General features: G+C 46.9%; 1 protein-coding gene across 1 annotated transcript in view; it reads right to left on the minus strand.

The window, feature by feature from the left end:
• Positions 1-26782, minus strand: part of Flvcr2 (FLVCR choline and putative heme transporter 2) — a 58419-nt gene that overhangs the window by 16763 nt on the left and 14874 nt on the right. The window contains exons 2-3 of the mRNA XM_075948100.1: positions 9489-9630; positions 6663-6803 (exon numbers count right to left, since the gene is read on the minus strand). Coding sequence (XP_075804215.1) covers positions 6663-6803; positions 9489-9630 — 283 coding nt within the window. The remainder of the gene's footprint in view (positions 1-6662; positions 6804-9488; positions 9631-26782) is intronic.

Raw genomic sequence — 26782 nt, forward strand, 5'->3', positions numbered from 1 at the left:
CAAAACAAAGGTGTCACTAAGGCAGGCGGGTTTCTTCCCATCCCAGCTTCTCTCAGCAGGTCACTCCATAGATGCAAAAGACTGGGCTTAATGTGACCTCCTCAACCACACAGGACCAGAGTGGGCCAACAAAATGCCACATGTTACCCAAAGTTACAACTGCCAGGCTAACGGTTGTCGCATAAGAAAACATCCTACAGAGGACCAGAGAGATGGTTCCGTGGGTAAAAGTACCTGCCACCACGTCTGAGGACCCAAGTTCCGTCCCCAGGACCCACATGATAAAAGGAGAAGATCTACTCTTGCAAGTTGTCCTCCAATCTCTGCCAATGTACAGTGACACACAAGGACACATAATGCACACACACACACACACACACACACACACACACACACAACTAAAGTGTTTAGTTGGCGTCCAATCGGCATCTTACTAGAAAGCAAACCCAACTAACTTCAACCACACACCCAGATACTTAGAATTCCATTCCTGAGTCAAGAGAGTCACCAGGAGACAAGGTCCTGAAAAGTGGTGTGGCCTGGAATGTGGGGGAGAGAGAAAACAAAAACAGCCTCCTGGCCTCTTCTCTTCACCCCCTATTTTCTTCCTGCCCTTCCTGCTCATCCTGCAGCCTCCTGGCCTAGCCTGACCCTGTTAAAGCCAAGTGAACTTTGGCTTCAAGTACAACAGCTGTTCTCAGCTTGGATCCCCAGCTGGGATGAACAAGGTAGGCAAAATTCAAGGAAACAGAGGCACATTATCCAACTGAAGGAGAGAAAACAAAACGACAAAAAACCTACCTCAATATTTGTACTTTTGTGAGGGCAGAGTCCTGGGTACCCTGGCCCAGGATACTAAGGCTGAGCTGGGGAATCAGTGGGATAGTTAGTGACCATGTGTAACCTACTGGCACATGCCCAACCCTACCCCAGACCCACTGCTTCAGGGGCTCTGGGAACGAGCCCCCACAGTCTGTGTGTGATCAAACCGATTCTTTCCCTGTTGAAGATGGAAACACTGACTCGGTTAGAGAGTGACTGACGAATAGCCTCTCCCCGCACCCAGCTGGACAGCCCGGGTGAAGGTGGAGAAGGGCAGGGAGCGGAGAACTCCGGAAGGCTGTCTGTCTTTCCCATGCTCTACACACTTGCCCCAGAGGAGTTAGCAGCTGATGTGTGGATTGCTGAACCAGTCTTTAGGTGTGCTTTTCCGTGTCTTCAACACTGCCCGACAAGTCAGACAACATAAGTCCACTCCTCTGCACAATCCAAAGGGTTGAGCACCTCACACCCAAGAGCAGGAAGAGCAGGAATGAACTGTAGGCTCTGCCCCGAGGGCGAGGCACCTCCTCCACAAATCCAGGGGGACCATCTGATAGTCAGTTCAGTGCAGAGGCAGTGAGACTGCCCTGGGAGCCCGCCATGCTGATAGTCACAGCGCTGGGAGACAGATGTGACGTTCCTGAGGAGGCCAGCAGGTGGGACAGGTATCACCGGGAGTCTCCTAACTTTGTTGAAGCTAGTGTTTTCCCCAAAACTATTTCAGGGACCACTTAAAAGTCCAAAACTGAAGCCAAGCAGTGGTGGCACAGTCCTTTAATTCCAGCACTTGGGAGGCAGAGGCAGGCAGTTCTCTGAGTTCAAGGCCAGCCTACAAAGCGAGTTTGGGTTCAGGAATAAAAAGGATGAAAGACAGATGAAGACTCCCAAGTGGTGGGGTTCACATGAAAAAGGAGCCCCAGGATCACAAGATCAACCCTTCTCACAGCTACTTCAGAAATTCCCAAATCTGCTGCAAATCAGAATTGCCCGGATTGTTTACGAAAGGCAGGCCTTCGCCTATGCTGCCTGAATCTGAGTTCCCAGAAGAAAAACATGGAAAACAAAACATTTAATCAAGTATACCATTGGATTCTATCTGTAGGGAAGCCTGCTGTGCTAACTGGCTTTGTAGCACTGTGACAAAATGCCTGGGTGTTGCAGTTTGAATGTAACTGGCCCCCATAATCACATAGGGAGTGGCACTATTAGGAGGTGTGGCTTTGTTGGAGTGGGTATGGCCTTGTTGGAGGAAGTGTGTCACTGTAGGGGTGGGCTTTGAGGTTTTCTAAGCTCAGGATACTTCCCCCCTGCCCCCTAGTGTGTCTCTGTCAGCTTCTTGTTGCCTGCAAGATTTAGGATACCTCTCCGGTACCCTGTGTGCCACATACCACCATGATAATAGACTGAACCTCTGAAACTGTAAGCCACCACCCCAAATAAATGTCCTCATTTATAAGAATTGCCATGGACATAGTGACTCTTCACAGCAATAATAACAAAAAAAATAACCCTCATTAAAGGCACTGGGATAATTAACTTTTGGGAGAGAAAGGTTTCTTTTTGGTTCAAGGTTTCACTGTTTTGGGCCTGTGGCAGGCGGTGCCCATCATAACAGGGTGTCTGTAGTGGATCAAATCGCCTCACCTCCTGACAGAGAGGAAGCTAAAAAAGACAGGAAGGGGCCAGAGCCCCAAGATTCCTTTCAGAAGCATTCCCACAGTCATTCTTAACCCCAGTTCCAGAGAATTCAGCAGGCATGCATACGGTGTACATGCACACATTCAGGCAAAGCATGCATATTTATAAGATAAAAGTAACTAAATCTTTAAAAGTTTTATTTTTTAAAAAAGACTACTGGAATTAGAGACATACACACCACACCCAGTCCTCCTCCTCTTCTTCTTTTGTAAGATTTATTTTAGCTGGGAATAATAGTACATGCCATTAATCCCAGCTCTCGGGAGGCAGAGGCAGGTAGATCTCTGAGTTCAAAGCCAACAGGTCTACAAAGCAAGTTCCAGAACAGTCATGGCTACACAGAGAAGCTCTGTCTCAAAAACAAAATTATTTTTATGTCTGTACATGTTTTGCCTGCATGTATGAATGTGCACCATATACATGCCAGGGCCCTCAGAGATCCGAAGAGGGCATTGAATCCCCTGGAACTGGAGTGATGGATGGTTATGAGCCACCACGTGGGAGCTGAAAGCCAAACCCAGGTCTTCTGCTGAGACACCTCTCCAGCTCCATCAATTCTTTTTCTAAATTAAGAAAATTAATCGCATACAAAGTAATGGATTTCATGATGACGCTTGCATACACAGATGTCACTGTACTTTGTTAAGCTCCCTGAGAGCTAGGATCTTATAGGCACTCTGAGATCCCTCGCTTGGTCCTTCCCACAGGGCAGAAGAAGGGGAAGGCACTTGAGAGCCCCAAGGGAAAGGGAATCTCAAGCAGAGCCTCCCAGACCAGATGTTAGACACCTGGGACCGTGATCTAGCACACAGCTGCAGGCAGGTGTGGAACTAGCCTGGGAAAGCAGTCACCTTTCAACGGGGCAGCTGTCAGGTTGTGAAAGATGTTAGCAGATTCCAGAAACTTCATGCATTGTTGTCATGTTTTGGTGACAAGCCCACTGTTCCTACCACTACTCTTCCTTTTTGGTTGTTTCATTTTCTTGTTTTGTTTTTCAAGACAGGGTTTCTCTGTGTAGCCCTGGCTATCTTGGGAACTCAGTCTGTAGACCTGACTGTCCTTGAACTCAGAGATCTGAGCATCCAAGGCTGGCTTCAGGATCCAAATACCTCTGTCTCTTAAGTGCTGGGATTAAAGGCATGTTCCATCATTTTCTTGACTACATACCACCTACAATGTGACAAGAGCTATTAGCAGTCCTGGGGCAGTGGTAGTGACTGGCCATTTTTGCCTGTTTCCTGAATGCGTTTAGACAAGCAGATTTCCCAAGAATCTTATCACTGCATAAGAGTCCTTCCCTTGGGCTGACAATGTAGCTCGGTTGTCAGAGTGCTTGCCTACTGTGAACTAAGTTCTAGGACTGATTCCCGTCACCACATAAAGCAGACATGGTGGCATATGCCTGTGATCTCAACGTTCAGTTTGTAGTGGCAGGAGGACCACAAGTTCAAGGTCATCCTCGGTCATTCTAGGCCAGTCTGGGATTCACAAGACCCTGCCCTAAATAATAAAAAATACATTCAAAAAAGTGTTGCCTGCATTTATCATCTAACCAAATAGACAAGGAAGAGTACCTAGAGTGTCCAGTAGTATAGAATTAAAACATGTAATTCCTTCTAAAGGACAGAAAAACAAGCTACCAGCCATAAGAGAGACAAGGAGGAGTTGCTTTGCACCCCACAGTGTGACCCAGAGTTGGCCGCCCAGTAGCCAGGAACACCATCCTCAATACATTTAGGTTGTTTCATGCTTTCATATGCCAGTGACCTGGCCCTGCCACTCACAGCCTCCAGCACTGAAAACCACAACTCTACAATGCATCCTTGCCCAGCAGGTACCACTAACATCATCTTCAGCCATAGAAAGCACTGAAGCACTTATCTACCCCAGAGCCGCAAGGTAGACCTCAAACACCCCGCTGTCAGATGCAGTCCCATTCACAGCAGTCAGAAGGATGTACTCAGACAGGGTGAAAAGTAAAAGTTCTCAGAGTTACAGAATCCTGAGCCTGGAAGGGAACCCAGAGGCGTCGGATTTCGCTATGTGTCTAAGACCTAACGGTCCTCAGATATCTCCTGACCAAGGGCTTGGTCCTGTATGCTGGTATACTGCCCAGTGACAGATGGCAGCTGCTTTAGTTGGACATGTGGAGAGGTTGGAGGCATCACTGTGGATAAATGCAGAGGCATGCTTAGAGCTGAGAAACTGAAGGAAATGAGGGATGGAGGACCAGATTCCAGAGGCTAACGGGGGCCTCTAGAGCCCTACTGGAGGAGAGCTTTGGTGTATGGCTAAGAGACATACTACTTCTCCATAAGGATAACTGTCTCTGACCTAGAACCTCAACAGATAAGGGTTCTGAGCTAAAGGGCACTGATGAACCTAATCTGCTGTTGTTGTTGTTTAATTTATTTATTGTTTTATGTGTATGAATGTTTTGTCTGTGAGTCCATCACACCACATACATAGCTAGTGCCTGGGAAGGCCAGAAGAAGGAGTCAGATCACCTAGGACTGGGGTTACAGATAGTTGGGAGCCACCATGTGGGGGCTGGGAATTGAACCCAGTCGATGCTCTTCAGCTGAGCCATCTCTCCAGCCTTCTGGGCACGGCTCTGGAAGGAACTACATGGGCAACTATGGAATATGCAAGCAAATGCTGGCTTTGGAGTTGGCTGTGAATGGCGCGCGCCTGTAGTTCCAGCTACTGAGGAAGCTGATACAGGAGGAGCACTTTAAGACTTTGTCCAACGCCTGGGTTATGTAACACGAGAGAAGAAGCAGGCTTTCAAGTTTATCAAACTTGTTTCTGAATCTGGTTCTGCCACTCGAAGTGTATGACCTTAGTCTAAACGCCTAGCCTCTCTGAGTTTCAGATTCTTGCTCTGTTAGGTGAAGATAATTATAATATTGACCTCACATGGTGAGGTGGTTTGACTAGTTAAAGCCTCCATGGACTTGTGTTTGTATGCTTGGCCCATTGGAAGTGGCCCTATTAGGAGGTGTGGCCTTGTTAAAAGAAGGGTGTCACTCAAACAGGCTTTGAGTTCTCATATATGCTCAAGCTACACCCAGTGTGGTAAACAGTTCACTTCCTGTTGCCTGCAGGTCAAGATGTAGATCTCTCAGCTACCTTTCCAGCACCATGTCTGCCTGCCGCTTTGCTTCCCACCACGATGCTAATGGATTAAACCTCTGATAAACTATAAGGCAGCCCCAAGTAAATGTTTTTCTTTGTAAGAGTAGCCGTGGGTCATGGTGTCTCTTCACAGCAATAGGAACCCTAAGATAGTAGTAGGGATTAGCTCAGATCTGATGGTGGTGGTGTTCTGAAACAATAGTTTGTGCACCTGTGGAAAACATGAAGTCATGGCTGGCCCAAAGAGTCTCACTGTAGTTTGTCTTGTCAAAGCAACCTCACATCTTTGTTTCACAGGTTATTGTGTGTGTTACACACTTGATTTACTTTTACTTTTATCCAGTGGTGAAATGGTCAAGTGTAGGCTGTGAGGCAGTGCACTTGGGCGGACTTACAACTTCTTGAACTGAGAGTGCCCACTCACAGACAGTATCCATCTAAAGGATGGGTATTTAAAATGCTATGGCCTTGTTTGTTTTGTTTTTCTAGACAGGGTTTCTCTGCGTAGCCCTGGCTGTCCTGAAACTCACTCTGTAGATCAGGCTGGCCTTGGACTCAGAGATCTGTCTGCCTTTGCCTCCTGAGTGCTGGGATTAAAGATGTGCACCACCACACCTGGGCAGCAGTTGTAATTTTCAGCTTCATTCATTCCCTTGTTCCTCATCCGTTCATCACCCCTGGAGTATACAGCATTTATTATTATTGAGAACTATACACGAAAAGGCAGCAATCCATTGCCTGGATTGAGCTGGATTGAGACATTTTATTTTAAATCCTAGGTATTAAGATGCTAAAGAGGGAGAATCATCCACAATGCTGTAGAGAGGATGCAGAGATCCACAAGCATTTGTCAGATCTGTGTGGAAAGGAATGGTTTTCCTAAGGCGGACTTTACAATGTCTGCAGAGGCTCCAAGGTCAACCCTAAACAGCGACGTGGAAGGAGGGATAAACACTGACACACCAGGCTAGTTCTGGTCACTCCTGGACACCTGTGCACCTTACCGTAGGTGATGACCAGCAGCACGAAGTTGAGGTTTTTGAAGAGCCGGATGATGGAACTTAAGTACGAAGCATCGGTGGACGCCAAGGCATAGCTCAGGGACTGGGCCCTACTGGGAGGATACTTGGGCTTCTCCTTGAATACTGAAAGGAAAATAAGAGAGATGAGGGGAAATTCCTGCGCTCCCATCTCAGCAGTACTAGCACCACACAGACACGAGCTGGCTCCATTATCTCGGGAGGGGCTGACACTGTAAAGGAAATAACAGTTTCCAGAGAAATCTTCCCTATCCCTATTCTAAAGTAATTTTTTATTGTCTGAGGCTTCGCAATCGAGCCCTTTCATTGCTTTCTCTTTTTTCTCTTTTGCAGTTAGAGGAGATGGAACTAGGGCCTTGAGCAGAGGAGGCAAGCACTTTGTCTCTGAGCTATTTTCTCCAGCACTGCTATTGTTTTATTGCCTTTTCTTTAATTGCCTCATTGAGCCTCCAAAGCAGTGTTCAAAGATCAAGGCAGCCCACAATAACTGGCGAATAACATAACAAAAAGGGGGGGCATGGGTGAAAAGAAGAGAAAGCTAAACTTTGGAAGGTTAGTGAACCCTGTGAATGCCTGAGCTTCAGCGCTCCTGGGGGGTGGGGGGGGTGTGTTACTACAGAGTCAAAGTCTGAAACATGGCAGTCAAAAGCTGTTCCCTGAATCAAAGAAAATTACAGTAGCAAAAATTGAGTGTATTCCTAGTTTCGTCAATGCTGAATCAGCCATGTCTTATGAAAGAAACGAGATCTAGGAGTGATCACTCTTTTGTGGAAACTAGTCCATTTAGAGTCGAATTCCACACAGCCAGTGTGATTGGACCCCACCGAGTACTACTTGGCTCTCTGCAGGGCAAGTCTCTTTCGCTAGTTATTTGACTAAATTGTTTTCTCTACATGGCCTGAGCAAGTACTCCAAGGCCTCTGGCAAGTCCCAAGAGACTCCTGCTGGAAGGTGAGCAGTCTGCCTCCAGAGGAAGTTCTGGAAATGAGATTGGCTCTCCAAGCAGATCAAAGTAACCCCCACCCACAACCACACCAGCTTTGACTTCAGAGCCCTGCCTCTTCCTTCTCCAATAATAGTTCTGGATAAATTCTTCCACTGGAATGTGCCCTCCATTGTCTTGGCTGCTCAGCTCCCCTTCCACCAGAAGAAAGGAATGGAAGAAGGGGACTTAGCTCCATGGCATTTGGTGTTGGCTCAAGGATTCAGCAACCACGAAGCAGGACTCACGTAAGATTGTTTTGCATCCTTCACTCACTCAACTGTTATCTCATTAAAGTCAACTACTATTCAACTACGATCTCATTAAATACCCAAACATTGCCATGTCCTACCACTTAAGTTTACGGTTGCAAAGATCCAGGACCTCACTGGCTATGAACGCAAGCATTTGGAGGCAGGCACATTACAATTTCAAACTTGAGTGGAATCAGGAGGCCCCTGGGCTGGTTTGTTCTTCCTGGCTTCCACTCATAGCTCCCTGTTGCTAGCCCTAGGGAATCACTGTCCTCTGTCTAAGCTACCTGGAATGAAATGACGTAGAGAATGGTGGTAGGGGACTGGCTTTTAACCACCTGACTCTGCAGGTGAGCCCGCATGCAGGGATGAAAGTTTAACACCTGAGATAGGGCTTCAGAGCCGAGGGCACAGGGTAACCTTTAGACGGGTGACTAAGAGGGAAGAAAAGTCTACCTGGATGTTTCTGAATTTATCCCAGGAATGTCACCTACATGAAAACAATAAGTGTTTCTCTTTTACTTTTTTGCTCACTTTTTTTGTGGGTTTGTTGCTGTTTTGTTTGCTTGTTTTGAGACAGGATCATCCTAGGCAATGTAGGCTGTCCTTGAATTAGTCATCCCCCTGCCTCAGCCTCCAGAGTGCAAGGATCACAGGGGCCAGCCAGGAGAGAGAAATAATCAAATACTTGGATGAGTAATTGGACATCTGTGTAAAATGTTAATAGCAGTTACCTTCATCCTTGTTGGGATGAAGTTGTTCAAGGATAAATTAATGATCATTCTTGTTTTTTTTCTTTTCTTTTCTTTCTTCTTTCTTTCTTTCTTTCTTTCTTTTTGCTTGTCTTGTTTTGTTTTGAGACAAGGTTTCTCTGTGTAACAGTCCTGGCTGTCCTGATTTTATTCTGATCACTGTGATCCACCTGCCTCTGCCTCCCAAGTGCTGGGGTTAAAGGCGTGCACCACCACTGCCTGGCAGTCATTCCTTTCTTTAGAGTCTTATCTTTATATTTTTCCATGGTGCATATATTACTTTTCTAATCAGAATAATGATGAAGAAATTTGGTACCCAAGTATTCTCAGATTAACCTTAGATTATTAGTGTTTGTGGAACAATTTCTGTTTGTAATTTATTATTATAATTTATAATTTAGTCTTAGTTTCCTTGTTGAAGAGGCCCTACAAGACACCTCATTTGTTGGGTTGCTGGGAACTAGATGAAACCAGACATTCTCCACATAATGCTTCTGACACTGGAGAGTCTCCCTAAGGTCTCATCAAGGTGACAACAGTCTACCTAGTTCTTCTGGTAAGGTGGGAATGGAGACTGGTCAGCTACAATTAAGCCTTTCCTAGGCCACTAACAGAGAACATAGCACCAGTTAGCACTGTATTAGGGACAACGACTCAGGCTACAACATCTGAAGACTATAAGAAGCCCAACCTCCAGTAGCTCTAAGTATCTGTGGTATTTGGGACCATGTCCAAAGGGCGCCACCAGAGTTGATGTAACTTTCTCACCCCCTGCCCACCAGCAGCCTACTAAGGATCTTACCGATGATGACAAGGATGAAGAGGAAAGTGGCCACACCTCCTATTATGTAGAACATGATGCTGATGTGGTAGGCGAGCTTTTCCTGGTCTTTGATGTTGGGTACCAGAACGGGAGGGACCAAAAACCCAATTGCAATGCCAAGCTACAGAAGACAGACACATCAGTAAGTCAGTTGTCAAATGGCCACGAGCTAAGAGACAAATTTAGAGGTTGCTATTAGGAAACATAATTTCTCAGGATGGGGAGATGGCTCAGTCGGGAAGGCGCCTGGCAAGCATGCATGAGGGCCTAAGCCCACATACCTAACACCTACATTAGAAACTGGGTGTGGCTGCCACCCCAGCATTGGGAGAATAGAGACAGACAGATCCCTGAAGCTCACTGGCCTGCCAGCCTAGCAGAATCAAAAAACTCCTGTCTCAGAAGCCAACGGCAGAAAGCAATGGAGAAAGAGAACCAGTGTAAACTGTAGTCGAATTTTTCTTTGGGCCGCCAGCTCACAAGTAACAACATGGACACTTATTATTAGTTATGCAAGCTTAGCCTTAGCTTAGGCTTATCTCACTAACTCTTATATATAAATTAACCTATTTATTTTAATCTACATTCTGTCATGTAGTTCATTACCTCATCTCTCTGTACTGCCTATGCTGCTTCCTCATATCTGGCTGGTGACTCCACCTTCTTCTTCCCATAGTCCTCTCTGTCCCCAGAAATCCCACTTCTACCTCCTGTCTAGCTATTGTCTGTTCAGCTTTTCATTCTACCAATCACAGCAATACATTTCAACCACAACAGTCAACCTCACGCTCACGAGCATGGACACATACTGTACACGCGCACACACACATGCACAAAGCAATTTAATTCCCAACTTCCAGTTTCTCCTCACACAAAAAAATCAGAATTATTTCCCCTGTCAAGATTCTTTTAGATGACAACTTGACTCATACACACTTCTGACCCAAAAGCTAGGGGGAAAGAAATCACACGGCAGGCTGGCTCTTGCAAATGCAAACTAATCAGTAATGGTTCCCATAGCTCCAACTCTGGGGTACTGCCATATAATGTTGATTTTCTTTTCTCTTGTGCTATTGAAATCAGCTTCACTGAATCTGCTAGCCCGGTTTTCAGAGCTCAGCTGAAAAGCTTATATAACCTTTAGCCACAGAACTTGCCTCTAGTGAGAGCTGGACGATGTCAGCCCATTTATAAGCATGAATGCTCCGGTTCATTGTCTAATAACTTAGCAACATTCAAAGTTTCTGTAGTGTGAGGTCACACACAGCTGCAAAATGGTTACTCACCCACACATGCGTACACTCATGCATGAGTTAAAATACCTCACGCTGGTGTTGGAGTGCAAAACTCCCAGGACCTAGCAGATAAGATAACCTGGGTGTTCCTGAGAACAGAAACACTGTGGATCAGCAGTAACTAACAGACAACTCCCAAAAGTCCTTCTGCCATCATTAATCATTGGGAGTCGGGGCAGTCCCTGAGGCCTGAGTGTGTGGAGAAAGAACATAGTTTCTTGCTAAAACCAGAAATGTGCTTGGTAAGGCCAGAGACTTGGGGAAGCTGCAGTTTGGGATCCTGGGAGCCTCCTTTGCCCCAGTTTGAAGGCCTGTGGTTATCAGTTCCAAGGTCAATGAGCGCCCAGTCTGGTGGCCTGTGTTCCCCTTGTGCAACATCACTTCAGCTTGCTGCTGAGTCTGTTCTGTTGAATGATAGCTTGACAGCATCTGATGGTTCTGTCCCATTTGTCCTGGAAACAGCATATATGATGTCGTCTTCTTAGTAAACTTGCTGGTCTTGAGCCATCAACTCATGAAAGACCTGACTTCAATGTTCCTATCTTCTTCATTTTTTTCTCATCCCTGGTCCCTCCCCCGCTGGAATCTGTCACTGAAGACCAGCCTGTTGGTCCAGGTTACATAATACCAAGGCAGAAACTGGAGAGAGTTCATCAACCCAGGCAAGCTTCCCTCTCTAAGAGCGGAGGTTGACTGGACCGACAAGACTCAATCCCTGGATTCAAAGCCCGTGTGCTCGTGGTACTGAAAGGAGCAGCAGGCAGACAGTTGGCTCTTCCTCCTCACTGTCACACCCTTCCGCTGCCAAGTGAGCCTCCACTTACTTCCTGTACGGGTGCTTCCTTTGTCAGTTACTGTCCACCAAATGCCCCCCAGTGGTTCCTAGCTCTGCAGTATGGAGAAGGCTGCTTGGAGGGAGTGGATGCACAGCTGTTGAGAGCACTTGCTGTTCCTCCAAAGGACCCAAGTTCTGTTACCAGCACACATATTGGGGGACTCACAACCACTTGCAACTAGTGGTTGGATCTGATGACCTCTTCTTGGCTCCATGAGCACCTGCATATACATGTCACACACACACACACACACACACACACACACACAGGCACGAGTGCTAAACAAACAAATAAATGTAAAAAGCATGGTTTAAAAAAATGTGACAAACAACAGTCTGGAGAGGCAGAATATAGGAAATGAAAGTCAAGTCTGTCTGTGTGTCCTTTCTGTAACCTCAAGGAAGATATCACCATGCCTTGGTAATGTCAGGGCTATTTCCACGGCATACTTAAAAACATGTCTGTGTGGCCTGAGGTCTTTGGGTGCTGTGGGACGATGGTCTGTACCCTGTCCACTGTATTTTAATAAAATGCTGATTGGCCTGTAGCTAGGCAGGAAGTAGAGGTGGGGCAACGAGAATTCTGGGAAGAGAAAGAGTCAGTCTGCAGTCATCACCAGACATAGAAGAAGCCAGACACAGCAAGCAAGATGTAACTGCCTCGCCAAAACGATGCCAAGCTGACATGTAGCTTGGTAGCAGTGTTTGCCTAAGGTGAGCAAGGCCTCGGGCCCATCCTGAGCACTGCCTTCCACCAAATTCACCTATCTAATTTATTATGAAATGTCAATCTCTGAGGCCCATAGAACCTCTGTCATATCACTATCCATGTAATCTGGATCAGCAAATCCCTGTGTGAGTCACAGTTCAATCAGAACCCTAGTGCTGTTCGTCCCGGGCTTGATGGGTCATGGGGTCAGGGAACTTTGTACCCACACAGTAATGAGGGTCTGGGTCCACAAAGAACAGGAAATGGCTGGACCCCCTCGGAGCATTTGCTTAAGATCCTGGGCATTTCATCTTCCCGACACAAGCTGTAGGCAAGACGAACTCTGTTCTTCTCCATCAAAAGACAAGAACCCCCAAGGCGGGGGCAGACGTGGAATGACTGGGAAGTGAGTATGATGGGGTGCATAGTATAAAATTTCAAAAGAATCGGGGCTGGAGAGATGGCTCAGAGGTTAAGAGCATTGCCCACTCTTCCAAAGGTCTTAAGTTCAATTCCCAGCAACCACATGGTGGCTCACAACCATCTATAATGAGGTCTGGTGTCCTCTTCTGGCCTGCAGGCATACACACAGACAGAACATTGTATACTTAATAAATAAATAAATATTTAAAAAAAAAATTTCAAACGAATCAAAAAAATATTGTGTTAATTAAAAAAGAAAAAAGGGCCGGGCAGTGGTGGCGCACGCCTTTAATCCCAGCACTCGGGAGGCAGAGGCAGGCGGATCTCTGTGAGTTCGAGACCAGCCTGGTCTACAAGAGCTAGTTCCAGGACAGACTCCAAAACCACAGAGAAACCCTGTCTCGAAAAACCAAAAAAAAAAAAAAAAAAAAGAAAAAAGAGACAAGAACCCCAATAGAGAATTACTGGCAGAAACTCATGTCTCCTTTGGCCACCCATCTCCCAGGCATCCTGGGCTATTCCTAGAAAAACAAACTCTCTCCAAACCCTAGGCCTGAGCCCCAGCGTGCTGATTCCTTTCTCTGGACACAGTCTCTAGGATGAGCCAAATGCATTCCTCAGAGCTTCAGAGTTCCCAAAAACTAGCTCTCTGAGTCACAAGTGTCCCTCCACTAGGTCAGTACCTCTCCCCTCTCCCCTTAGGAAAGCCCTCTGGCTCTGACGCTGTCATCTGGTCTCCTGCGATTTAATCTGGACTTGCTTTGCTCCTTGAGGAATTCATGCCCTGCTGTGCTATCTTCTCATCAAAAATCTTCACCTTTCCTGCTTTCTACCTCGGCAGATGCTATATATAACACACTTCACAGTAGCAAAGGGACATTTAGCTCTGGAGCCAAAAGTCTCAGTTCAATCCCAGCTCCATCAGTTGCTTGATTTCTAGTGTCTGAAGGTGAATTCACCCCACAGTACCAGTTTCCTCCTCCTCCTCAAAATAGAAGACAGTCTCCGGCCAACTGGGGTGGGCTCACCCCTTATCTGCAACTCCTTCCCTTCTACTTCTCAGCCTCAGTGGGCTCAGACAGTGGACCTGGTGGACTCACACACAAGCCTGGCTTAGTAAATGCTCCCCTACCACCATCCTCCCCTGGCTCTCCACCACCTTCCTCTCTAGCTCCTCCTATATGCTCTGTCCCCAGTTCCTTCAGTCTCTCGCCGCCGTTTCCTTTAAATCCTTCCTTCCCTCTTCCCCCTTTCCATCCGCCTTCCAGGCAACTGCGGTCTCACCTTCAGCCAGCCTGCCAGTGCTCACAGTTTTCAAAGCTCGCTGGCCACACTGCCCTGCTCTGAAGTCTTCAAGGAACTGCACCCCCACCACTACCAAGAAGAAGAAAAGAAATCAATCCAGCACTTACCTCCCTCCCCCAGCGTGCTGCTCTGGGCTTTTCTGGCCACTTCCAGTGACTTTCCAGTCTCATCTTGTCCCATGTCACTACAGATCCCATAATCCTCTTATCCAGGTAATCATAACGCCAACCCTCTAGTTTGCACCTTTATTGAAAATTCCCTTATTAGTCCAATGCCATTTCAACAGCAGTCTCTTTACAGTGATTTCCCCAGGCAAGCACGATCTCCTTTCCATAACCTTTTCTGAGCCTCTGGTTCCGCCATCTTCCTGTCATTTGTTAGCTGGTGCCTAGTAAGCAGGCTCCACGCTTCCTGGATAAACAGGTGTCAGTGAACAAGTGAGCCGTAGTTAAGGCTTCTTGGGAGGATTCGACTTCCAGAGTCAATTTGTCCATGTGCCCAGACTACTGAAAAGATGGGTTTGGAAACTGTAAGACCTTCACCCCTTATTCTCAAAGGGGCAAGAAGAAATTTCCTACCAAAATGTTTTCCCGGGGAGATAGTGGCCTTCCCCCCTCCCACCCAGAAATTACATCCAGCTACCTAATACGGGCTGATAAAGATGGCCTGACTCAAAAACAGGGTGGCCTTGCTCTAAAAACAAAAAAATAGCTGACACAGCAGAATGAGATAGAGCAAAAGACCTTGCACCCATGCCAAAACAGCTTCAAAAAGTCTCTTTGTAGTTACACCTTTAAAAGACTAACACCCCCCCCACCCCCCACACACACAGAGGGAGCTCAACTCCTCTTTGCCTCCCTGCAGTGGGGTTAGAGATGGGTCCCAATCATGTTTGTATTATGCTAAATAAACCTTGCTTATTACAGTCTGGCCTCTCTGGTGGTCTCTCTCTGGGGGTAGTAATCTGGGCACAACAGATTACCAAAAATCTAGACAAGGTTCTTGGAGAACATTTGCTATTTTGAAAAGCATATTTGGGCTAGCAAACATCTCAGAAAATAAGGGTTCTTGCCACCAAACCTGAGAACCCGAGTTCCAGCTGAATTCAACCCCTAGGACCCACATGGATGAAGGAGAGAACTGACTGACTTCTGTAAACTGTTCTTTGACCTGCATATATGCACAGTGGCACTCATGTGCGTGAACACACACACACACACACACACACACACAGAGGTATGCATGATAAACAAACAAATAAACATTAAAAACATGGTTAATGGGTTTTTGTTTTGTTTTGTTTTTTCGAGACCGGGTTTCTCTGTAGCTTTGGAGCCTATCCTGGAACTAGCTCTTGTAGACAGGCTGGCCTTGAACTCACAGAGGTCCGCCTGCCTCTGCCTCCTCCTTTAATCCTCTGCTGGGATTAAAGGCGTGCACCACTACCTCTCGGCTGGGTCTTTATTTTTTTGAATCAGAGGCCCACAAAAAATGAGACTCAATCAAGACTGCCATACCTCAGATTGCTTAAAGCCCATATGAGAGAGCTTTATTTTAGATTTATTTTTAAAAATAAGTTATTTATTTTTTCTATATGTACATTGGTGTTTTGCCTGCCTGTATGTCTGTATGAGGGCATTGGATCCCCTGGAATAGGAGCTACACACAGCTGTGAGCTGCCACGTAGGTGCTATCTCCTCTGGAAGAACAGCCAGTGTTCTTAACCACTGAACCATCTCTCCAGCCCAATTTATTCATTTCTTATGTGTGTGTGTGAGCATGTGTGATTTATAGGTCCCATACGTGTGCAAGAGTCTACAGAGGGTAAAAGTCGGCATCAGATATACTATAACTGGAGTTCTAGAAAGTTGTGAGCCACCATGTGTGTGCTGGGAATCAAATCCAGGTCCTCTGGAAGAGTAGGCAATGTTCTTAACCACTGAGCATCTCTGCAGCCCCCATATGAGCAATCTTAAAGCAAGCAGTATGATGTTCCTCTCCCAAGAACATTTCCCATAATGAGATGACCTAATAAATGTGTTACTATGTAGTTCTATGTATATTAGCAATGATCTTTTACTCTAAAGATTAATCTGAAGCTAAGCTCACAGATTGAACAGTTCAGGCAAATCTGAACTGCATAGATAAAGCTTAAAAATAATTATTACATGTATGAACTTTTAAGTGTGCTCAGATACAGTATGCCCAACTTCTATTCCATACAATACCATACCAAGTGCTCCTGGGGACCAAAGGCTAGGTAGGCCCTGGTCTCTCAGGCAAGCAGAGAGTGACCACCACTGAAGCACCACCAAAGATCAAGTTCAAGTGAGCAGCTGCGTGAAGGTGATCTGCCACATTCTGCCTCTTGTCCCCTCATAGTGGTGTGTGGCTGAAACACCACAAAGATGGTGCAATGCGAGCCTGAAGTCTCTAATAACAGAACCCTGGGGTTATTAATATGGGGGCTGGCGAGGTAGTTCAGCAGGTAAAGGTGCTTACTGCCAAGCCTAATAACCTTTAACCCCTTGACCTCACATGGTAGAAGATAGGAAAGTTACTTCCTGACTTCCACACATACTTGCACCACCACCACTCCACACACATCCTGAGCACACGTATGAATAAATGTAAAATAAAACAAAAACCTTTGCCCTATCCCTTGGCAAGTAAGCATGTCAACACGTCAACCTGCTAGAGAGTAACTGACTCGGGCAGGTGGGGCATAATAGAGGCTCCATGGGCCCAAATTATGCAACAGAGGTCACATTTGGACCTGTGGAGGGGATGTAGCATGGGGTCTTGGACAGAGTCTGTGGATACACACACACACACACACACACACACACACACACACACACACACGGAAAGCTGGCGTGGCTACTGGCATTCTGACCGACTGCGCATTCTGCCCTGCTGCAGAGCGGAGAGCACAGGACTGCAGTTTAACCGTGAGAACCTGCTCCCGGCTACCCAAGATTGCAGGCAGCTCTGAGGAATAAGCCATGGTGGGTGGCACTGGTAACACATGCAAAGCCTACTCAGATGACTCCATGTGAAATCCCCAAATCCAAGCCCTTGGCTTCTTTCGAAAAGGCCAAATTGGGATTCAGGAAGTAGCAGGCCTTTGTGAACAAAAACAGCCCCACTAATTTATGGGAGATCACTCATGAGAGGGGTTTGTGCATCTGAGGGTGGAGCTCAGGTGTAGAGAGCCGAGGAAACAAGGTCACAGCGGGTCAAACCCAGACTTCCTTAGAGCCCCAGCAAGTCTCCAGGTTTGTCCTCAGAGCTAGGACTGTGCTGATGGCTCACAGGGCAGTGCCACTCTTGGGTTTCCAGGGTCCCAGAAATGGAGGGCAAGGGAAATGTGGGGGGGGGACACCAGCTGTTCTTCATTCCTATAGAAGACAATAACAACAAGAACAGTGAACCATGACATCATGTGACAGGCGCTGAGTTAATCCCCATTGCAAACCCGGTTGAGGACACTAGCCTTTACTGATGTCGCCTGCATAAGTGATGAAGCTGGATGTCCAGCTCAGGTCATCATGTCCATCAGACTATGTGCGGCAGCAGTTAGCTGTTATTCAGACTGGAGGGAGCCCTGGGTGTGGTGGTGTGTGCCTGGTGTGTCCCAGCGCTTGGGGAGCTGAGGCAGGCTTATTGGGACTCCATAACGAGTTCCAGGTTATTCTGGGCTATGACGCTGTCTCAGTAAAGACTGAGAAGATACAAAACACTAAACAAGAAGGAGAGAACCTAATATGTGCTAAGCACCTACTGTGTGCTGGACAACACCCTGAAGAACTTTTCACACATTGTTTTACTTATGCCCTCATATTTACCCCCCACCCTGAATTCAATAACATCATCACTAGATTTTTACAGATGAGAAAAACCTTTGGAACCGGCTGCTCAGCTTCTAATGGCTAAGATTCAAACCCATGGCTATTTAACTCCAAAGACCTTGTTGGAAGAGACAAAGGTCGCAGAACTATGATGTCCCCGAAACTTGACATAGTTTTTGACTGATAGGCTCTAGTCTCTGTAGTTCTCTTGAAGAAGCAATGGCAAGAGTCATTTCCAGCCATAGTCAGCTTTGTTTACCACGTAGTGGCACCTTATGGTTGTGTGTGTGTGTGTGCACGCGCGCGCACACACACACACGCACACACACATGCATACTCTGTTGTTTGTTTGGTTTTTTAAGACAGGCTCTGTCATTGATCTTGAGATCCTTGAGAAGGACCATTAGAACTAACCATCACAACTTCTTTAATTTTTAATTTTTTATGTAGTGTGTGTTTAATGAGGAGGAGCCACATAAGGAAATTACAGTCAATGTTGTTGTCTTCAACATGCTCACAAGCTAAATAAAACTAAATATTGTAGAAGAAAATAATCCTGCTGTTTGGGTGGTGCACACTGGTAAACAAAGCTGAAGAAGGTGAGGCAGGAGGATCACCAGTTTGAGGCAAGCCTAGGCTACATAATTATTGGGCTGGAAGGTTGTTCAGTACACGGACCTAAAATTAGTACCTAGAACCCACGTCAAAAAAAATCTGGGTTCAGTGACATGCATGTATAATCCTAAGGCCTGGGGAAACAGAGACAGGGGCATCCCTGGGGCTCACTAGCCTGACACCCTAATGGTCAACTTAACATAAACTAGAACCGCCTGTCAGGAAGGGTCTCAATGAGGGGCTGTCTAGATCAAGTTGATCTATGGCCATGTCTGTGGGGGATTGCCTTGATTGCCTTAACTGTTAGAAGTAAGAAGAGCCTAATGTGGGCAAAACCATGACAAGTGCCGGGCCCCGGACTGCGTAAGAGCAGAAGCAGCAAGCTGAGCCTGAGTCACACGGGTATCCATTTCCCCTGCTCTTGCACGTGCTGTGACTAGCGGCCTCAAGGTCCCCCTGGCCTTTCCTGCAATAGTTGCTATGACCCGGAGTTGTGAGCCAAATAAGCCCTTTCTCCTCCTTGGATTTTTGTTTGTGGTGTTTTATCACAGCCTCAGAAATGAAACCAGCATGGAAGTGATGCTGACCAGGAGCCTGGTACTTATGCCTGAGTTTACTCAGGAAAGTAGCTCAGTTCTTGATTCCTCTGACGCCTCCTGTGATACACGTGTTCCCCCCCAACACTGTTCTTGGGGTAAATTCTGTAGAGGGTGGGGTGGAGAGCTGAAGTGAGGTCTCCTCTTTCACAAGAGCACAAATGACTGCCGGCCGCATGCTCGCGGCTCTCTCTGGATGGCCCTGCTGACCACCAGCTGACACAGCCTCCCAGAACTTCCCTTTCATTTGGGGAAGAGGAGACAAGAGTAGGTGTTTGGGGAACCAGTCAGCCAGCCAGGATTGCAGCATGCAAACCTCAATCTGGGTTTTTCACATTTGACGAGAGAGACAAAGGGGCAAAGTTCTACTTCGGTGCCTCCAGAGTCTTCATCCTGTGTTTGCCCACTTCCTACCCTTTGACAGATAAATTGGCTCAAAGGGGAGGAACTGTTACCTTTGCTTGCAAAACTGCCAGACTAAAACATAGAGTCCAAGTGGTGGCCGATCTTGAGTATCTTTCCAGCTTTTTAGCCTGCAGACTTTCTTAGCTATCCCCTTCTTTTTTTTTTGTTGTTGTTGTTGTTTTTTTTTTTTTTCGAGACAGGGTTTCTCTGTGGTTTTGGAGCCTGTCCTGGAACTAGCTCTTGTAGACCAGGCTAGTCTCGAACTCACAGAGATCCGCCTGCCTCTGCCTCCTGAGTGCTGGGATTAAAGGCGTGTGCCACCACCGCCCGGCTCAGCTATCCCCTTCTTTCCTTTAAATGTAAATGCTGGGTTGTTTTTTTTTTTTTTTTTTGGTTTTTCGAGACAGGGTTTCTCTGTGGCTTTGGAGCCTGTCCTGGAACTAGCTCTTGTAGACCAGGCTGGTCTCGAACTCACAGAGATCCGCCTGCCTCTGCCTCCTGAGTGCTGGGATTAAAGGCGTGCGCCACCACCGCCCGGCTGGTTTTTTTTTTAATTCTCTCTCTCCTCTCTCTCTCTCTCTCTCTCTCTCTCTCTCTCTCTCTCTCTCTCTCTCTCTCGCTCTGTGTGTGTGTGTGTGTGTGTGAGAAGGTGATTTTGAAAGGTTCTCCCCTTCTGCTCTGTGGGTCCTGCAATCAGAGATTGAATTTAGATTATCAGGCTTGGTGGCAAGTGCCTTTACCCAGTGACTATATTGACCTGCACGGCGATAACTTTCAATGCCAATATCCGGTCACTAACCTTAGAGCTACTGCTTTACCGATTACCATAAACAAGAATCAGTTCTTCTTCTAGAATGCATACCTCAAGAAATAACAAGGGTGGGTCTCATAGAGCTTTCTTCTAGGAAGCTGACCTACTCTGCCTTATGACCCCAGAGAGAAATCCAGAAATAAAAAGAAACCTAAAAGTATTAGCCATACATGTCTATCACTACCACAAGAGAGCAGCAGTAGCAACATGACCTTATTATTTGAGGGGTTACTCGGGGGCCACTGTACCTCAAGCATAACCCAATGTTCAGGACTGAAATCATCTCCCTTTCTTCTTACTTGACCCAACATTTTTATCACTGGTCCTTCTGACTGGTTTATGGTCTAAATCCAGACCTGTCTGACCTGTGTAGGCCCATGTGTATCAAAACAGCTATGATGAGGCCCAATGAAATCACAAACTTATTTAAAATATTAGGAGATTTTTCTTGAAACTCCCTTACATAGCAGCGTCACAAGGTCAGAAGCTTGTGACAATGTCTGCCTTCACTTAGATGTAAACCCCACAGGTACAGCCTGCCTGTTCTTCTTGTTCACACAGCATCTCCAGGGCTCAGATGGCTTGGCATGCAGTAGACACTCAACGATTGTTCAAGAAATAAAATAATTGGCTACGTTGCCTTGTCTCCTAAAGTCACATGATCATTCAAGAGGACAATGGCCTGCATCTATTGGCTTTCATTGGTCACTTGGCCTGTTGTCAAATGGGAAGACACGGCAACAGTGGTCAAATTTGTACAGATAAGAGAGACAGAAGAAAGACTGGCCAAGGCTGTGGGGATCAATTGAATAACTAGAGGTCTGGTCCAAGATGACAGGAAGCACAACACATGCCATAACCAGGGCAGACAGTGGAGGAAAAAGACTTGCCGTGTTAACAGAGCCCTAGACCTTAGCACAACTGACTCCATGGTGGAAGTGACCATTCAAACCACAAAATTCAGCACGTAGACAGTAAAACCAGCCAAAAACAAAGACCCAATCCATCAAAGTCCATAGTTCTGGAAGAGTCTCTAACATACTAACCTTGTTCTGGTTTTGTTTTTTTTTTTTTTTTTTTTTGTGCTTAAACGCTCATCTCGAGAAAGGCTCAATGCTGTGCTAGAGTCCTAAATGCCCGGAGTACTTGCCAACCAGCTAATGAAGACTTTCTATTAGCTTAAACCCATATCTGAGCAGTCTTCTCTGGCGGATACCCCACAACACATGGAGACAACACCTTCAAACAGCTCTGACTTCACTATGGTTGCCAAGCCCCACCCAGCCCCATTTATTCCCAGGAGGAACTGGCCCCTAACCTACCAAGCTCCATGTTCTGAGGGTAGGAAGCTAAGTCAGTTCTGAGTTGAGCCTGAGATCTCTCACAGAGGACAGAAGAGCCATACTAGACACACTCTTCTCTCATCACTCTCTGACAGGCAGCTCTCTGCGGCCATCTGTGACCTTCCTAGCATCCAAAGGCACCAGGAGGCTCTGAAGGACATCAAGGATCAAAGGCAGCCTCCTCTCAGGAACCCAGAAGTTCCCAGAGGTTCCTACAACTAAAATGATCAGAATTTACTTGGGACAAACTAACCCCAAAGACTAGAATGCTGAGCCTGCCAAATGGAGGAGGTAGCCCCTAGTCCAAGGTTTCTCTTTGCAAAACAGACAACCTCTTTTCTTTCCTGTCAAAGGGCAAGCTTGGAGCCTTTAACTTTGTTTGTTTGTTTGGGTTCAAGAAAGAGCACCCAAAGTCAACATCAGCAGAGTATTTCATTATTTTTAAGACATCTGCACATCCTGAATACTATCTGGGCCTCAGATAACCCCGTGAAATCCACAGCAGGTGGCTTAATATCCAGATGGGGCAGCAGAGCCCCAGGAAGTCCCCGCTTCCATTTCATAGTGGAATTTAAACAACGTGTGCTGAAATCACAGGGTCAATCAGGTTATGTTAGACATCTAGACCTCTAAGATTCCTTCTCTGGGCCTGTGCCCTTCCTAAGGAACCTGCCTGACTTTAGTGAAACACCAAGAAGCAGCAGATCCCAGGAAGACATGGAGGTGGCAGTAGGAGGGGGGTGGATTCCCAATAATCCCAAGTGCAGAACACGCTATGCCAATCTTCAGGATGTCTAGGTCATCATACGCAGATAACACTGATGGTGGACCTCCTATCAACAATCTCTCCACGAAGTCAATCAGAAAATGGTTTTGGGAGAGGAGACAATGTGAATGTCTCCAGAAGTCCCCAGAGTCTTCCAGACCCTGAGACATAATATGCTCCCCCCCCCACACACACACACAAACCTTCAAAGAAGCAAACATCAGTAAGGAGGAAAGCCCTCCTTATGCCACAGGAAAGAAAGCAAGGTGCTAAGGCAGGCAGGATGTCTCCTGGGGCTGGGGCAGGACGGAGCAGACACAGAAACAAAGGACTGTAAGATGTGGTGGCTGGCTGGAGGAGAGGACGTTCTAGAGAACCACAGAGCCCCAAGTCTTCCCAGGCCCCACTCCATCCCAGCTCCACCTCCATGGAGGCCGAGGGGCTTGACAGTCTATGGCTCTTCCAAGGCCCACTTCAAAGGCTTTAGAAATTGAGAAAATGATATTAGGGATTTTCTCAAGGTGGGGGTGGGTTTCTGCTACACATAAATGTTGAGGAAGACTAGTAAGGACGCCCGTATACACACACACACACACACACACACACACACACACACACACACACACACACCAGCCTTATTCCTCCTCAGGCCTTGTTGTTAAACAGTTGTCTCAAACATGCTCCGAATTTTTTCTTTCTACACTGAGAAGCAGAACAAGAAGCAACACCCTTGGGTGGCAGAGCACCAGTGATTGGCAGAGAGACCATGCATTGAGGGCCGACATCCTTCCTACCCTACCAATGTCCTTAGTCCCTCCAGCATCAGCCAGGCACAGCTTCTTCAGACCCCAGTCCCAGAGCTCCAGCGACTACGAGGCGGAGCTCTATCTAAAAGTGTGACACACTGACCCCGCCCTCTTACACACCCCACATGTAAAGTATGTGTGTGTGAGGGGGAATAAAGGTGGCAGCTTCCCTTGGTATCTTCTGCTCTCTGCTTCCCAACTTCTGACACCAAAGAGAAGGAACTATCTGCAAGGGTTTCTGGGAAAGCAGCTGAGTTTTTTTTTTTTTTGTGAGCAATTCAAGCCAGACAGTAGAAGGAAGTTTGTGGAGCCAGAGTTAGGGCCAGAGATGGATGGAGACAGGGCAATGTTTACCAAGGATGCATTTGGTTCCAGGAGTTTCCATAAACATTGCCTCATTCATGACAACTCTGAGTCCAGCATTCCTGCTCCAGATAATGAAACTGATACCCAGAGAGGACAGGTGTCCTGCGTGCCTCAAACTCAGCTGCCAACAGAGTGGGGTCCAACTTCTCTGGCTTATAAACAAAGTCTGTGTTATCTCTCTCTCTTGGAGAGGACCAAAACCAGAGTTCCAGCTTCTGCCCCAGACAGCCAATTCCTTGGGTCTCCTCTTTGACCTAGGAATCTGTTTCTAACAAAGCCTGAGGTAGTTCTGATCTTAGAAGTTCATGAGCCACCTTTAGAGAGACTTGATCTCTATAGCCCCAAGGAAGGAAACAGCGAGGCAATTCTCAACTCCTGGTTTCCCCAGATGTCCTAGACAGGAAAGGCAAGTGCTCGCTCCTCCAGTCCCTGCAGAACAAACAGTTTCCCCAGAGCACTCAATCCACTCAATCGGGCTCTGTAAACAGGCCCAGGACAAAGGTCCAAGGAGGTCTGGGTTGCTCAATGGGCAGCCATTATCCTCAAACAAACATCTCCGTAGAAATGAGCCTGGTTAACATGGCTGTCTCACAGCTGCTCATGCCCTACAATTTGCAGAGAAGATGGGCACACAAACAGCTTATGTACAATGGGCTGGCTACCTAGAGAAGACCCAGCCACACCAGCCCAAACGTTTCACACAGAAATCAAGGATGTCCAAGATGGGCTCAAAATGCAAAAGGGCAGCCCATCCCACAACCCCCACCTTGCTATTCTCTACGCTCCTTCCCCTAGGGTCCTCAGTGCTATTGATCTAATGCAGCTCCTGAAACTCAAGGGGATTGTGTGCTGATGTGTGTGGCAGGAGAGCAGACAGACTGGGAGGACAAAGACAAACACACGTGCGCACACACCCACACACACTGGGATCTAGTCTGCATTTCCTGCTGGCTGAGAATCAAACTTCGACACAACAGATCCAACCAGATACATCTACAGGACTAACTGCGCTGTCGTATGTTACAGCAACACCTCAGACTAGGATGCTCAAAGCAGCAATGGACCTCATGAGCCTCCTTACAGTTTCATCCACAAAGGAATGTAAGATGAGTAAGTTACCCAGTCCAGGGATTCTCAACTTCATTTTTAAGCTTCCCTTTGTTATGCCCAGATCCTCAAAGTCCCCCTGCCAAAACCAACAAGAAGACTGAGTCCCGTATGTAAAAGCAAAGAGCCTTTATTCTACACAAGTTTGAAACTCGGACTTCCCGTGTGTCCAGTGTATTGGAGTGATCAGAGAGCCCTGAGCTCAGTTAGGCTTGGGTTTTTATAGTAGCAAAGGTGGGGGTGAGGAATTTCCAAGGTTCAGAACCCCTGATTGGCTGACATTTGTCTAGGGGTGTCCTGGTGAAAAGTGATGGGAGGCTCCAGTCACCAGGACCCCAGAAGGGGGCTGAACACCAGTAATCCACTTGGGAACCACCCCTCAGGACCAAGATTCTTCATATAGCCGACACCCTTTATGGGACTTGGTTTCTAAAACCTTCCAGGTGATAAATGCCTCTAAACCCAATTTGACTAAAGAATGCTGGCTGTGTCTAAATGTACAATCCCCTTTCTATGTTGGTATTTTAATAGCTGGTGATTACACCTCAGTCTCCCCAAAATCCTGCCCTTTGGGAAAACAAGGAAAAATTTCACTACAGCAGGGGACAGGTACGGGGACCTGTATGGTACCCCCTGGAAGGCAAGCCCCACCAGGTCTATGTAACCAGACCACCACAATACAAAATAACGCCCTCTATTCGGTATCTGCTGGATGGTGGGCTTGCACTTCGGGGGCTCATTCCCTGCATCCATGGGACAGTCCTAAACACAGGACAAGGTTTTTGTGTGATGGTCCAATTGTTCCCCAACATAAAATGCTATACAGAGGCCCAAATGGAACCGACCTTATCCCCTGTTCCTGCCTGGGCAAAACAGGCTATGGGGCAACAGCTGTCTTGTTCTCTTCCCTGATGGGACTCGGCATAGCTGGAGCAACAGGGTTGGGCACCTCAGCCTTAATCCGCCAGGATAAAAACTACCAGACCTTACAGTTGGCCATTAATTTGGATCTCAAAAACATAGAATAGTCTATACTCAAGCTGGAGATCTCTTTAGATTCCCTGGCTGAGGTTGCCTTACAGAATCAGAGGTTTGGCCCTCCTCTGCATGCAACAAAGAGGCCTGGGTGTGGCCCTCGGGGAAGGATATTGTTTCTATGTCAATAGCTCCGGGGTAATTAGAGGTTCAATGGCTTTGCTAAGAAAATGGATTAATGATGGAGAGCAGAACGCGCACCACGCCACGCGAGCAAAAGCTGGATCTGTGAAAACTCGTTCAGCCAGTCTCCTTGGTTAACCACTTTCAGCTCTAGCAGGCCCCTAATGATCCTGCTCCTTCTACTTTCTCTCGGCCCCTGCCTCATCAAGAGACTGATGGCTTTTGTTCAAGAACAGGTCAATAGTGTTTGGCTAAGGCTACTGAGGTCCCAATACCACCCCCTTGAGCCCCTGGCCAGACAAAATTCTCCTGGACTATCTAAAGACAGTCCCCTAATGGCCATTTATCACCACTCTGTGTACCTGGACAAACACCCTTCCGACTTAGAGTAGATCCTTTGGAAGGCCTTAGCTTAGCACATCATTCCTTTCTATCAACCCCTAAGCTAAGCATATTAGCAGATTACATCTCAAGTGTCCAGTTTTGCTGTAACCAGCCTACCTGATGTCCCCATTAGTGACTTTGGTAAATACATTGATTTATGACTGTCCTGTTCTGTGGCTGCAAAAGCTCATGTGAAGTCTCCACAGTGGAACAAGTTGTTCAGGGTGACCTGAATCTGTGTCCGTGGGCCATGCTCATTCATATCTGAATCAGAATAAGCCGTTTCTTGTTCCCTTCGGTTCGCATGGACACCTCCAGTGACCTGAACCCTCCAAGGCTCACCAATTCATCATCTTGATTTCTTGTAGGAAGTAGAATCCTGTTAAGTCACCAATAGAAGGCAACTGTCATGCCCAAAGCCCTGTCAATCAGATCTGGGCCCTTCAGCAAGCTTCCCACTTGGCGACAAGAGGGTAGGGTCAGGAAAGCCTGCAGGAA

Source organism: Microtus pennsylvanicus, chromosome 14, assembly GCF_037038515.1.
Source record: "Microtus pennsylvanicus isolate mMicPen1 chromosome 14, mMicPen1.hap1, whole genome shotgun sequence".
Classification (NCBI taxonomy): Eukaryota; Metazoa; Chordata; class Mammalia; order Rodentia; family Cricetidae; genus Microtus; species Microtus pennsylvanicus.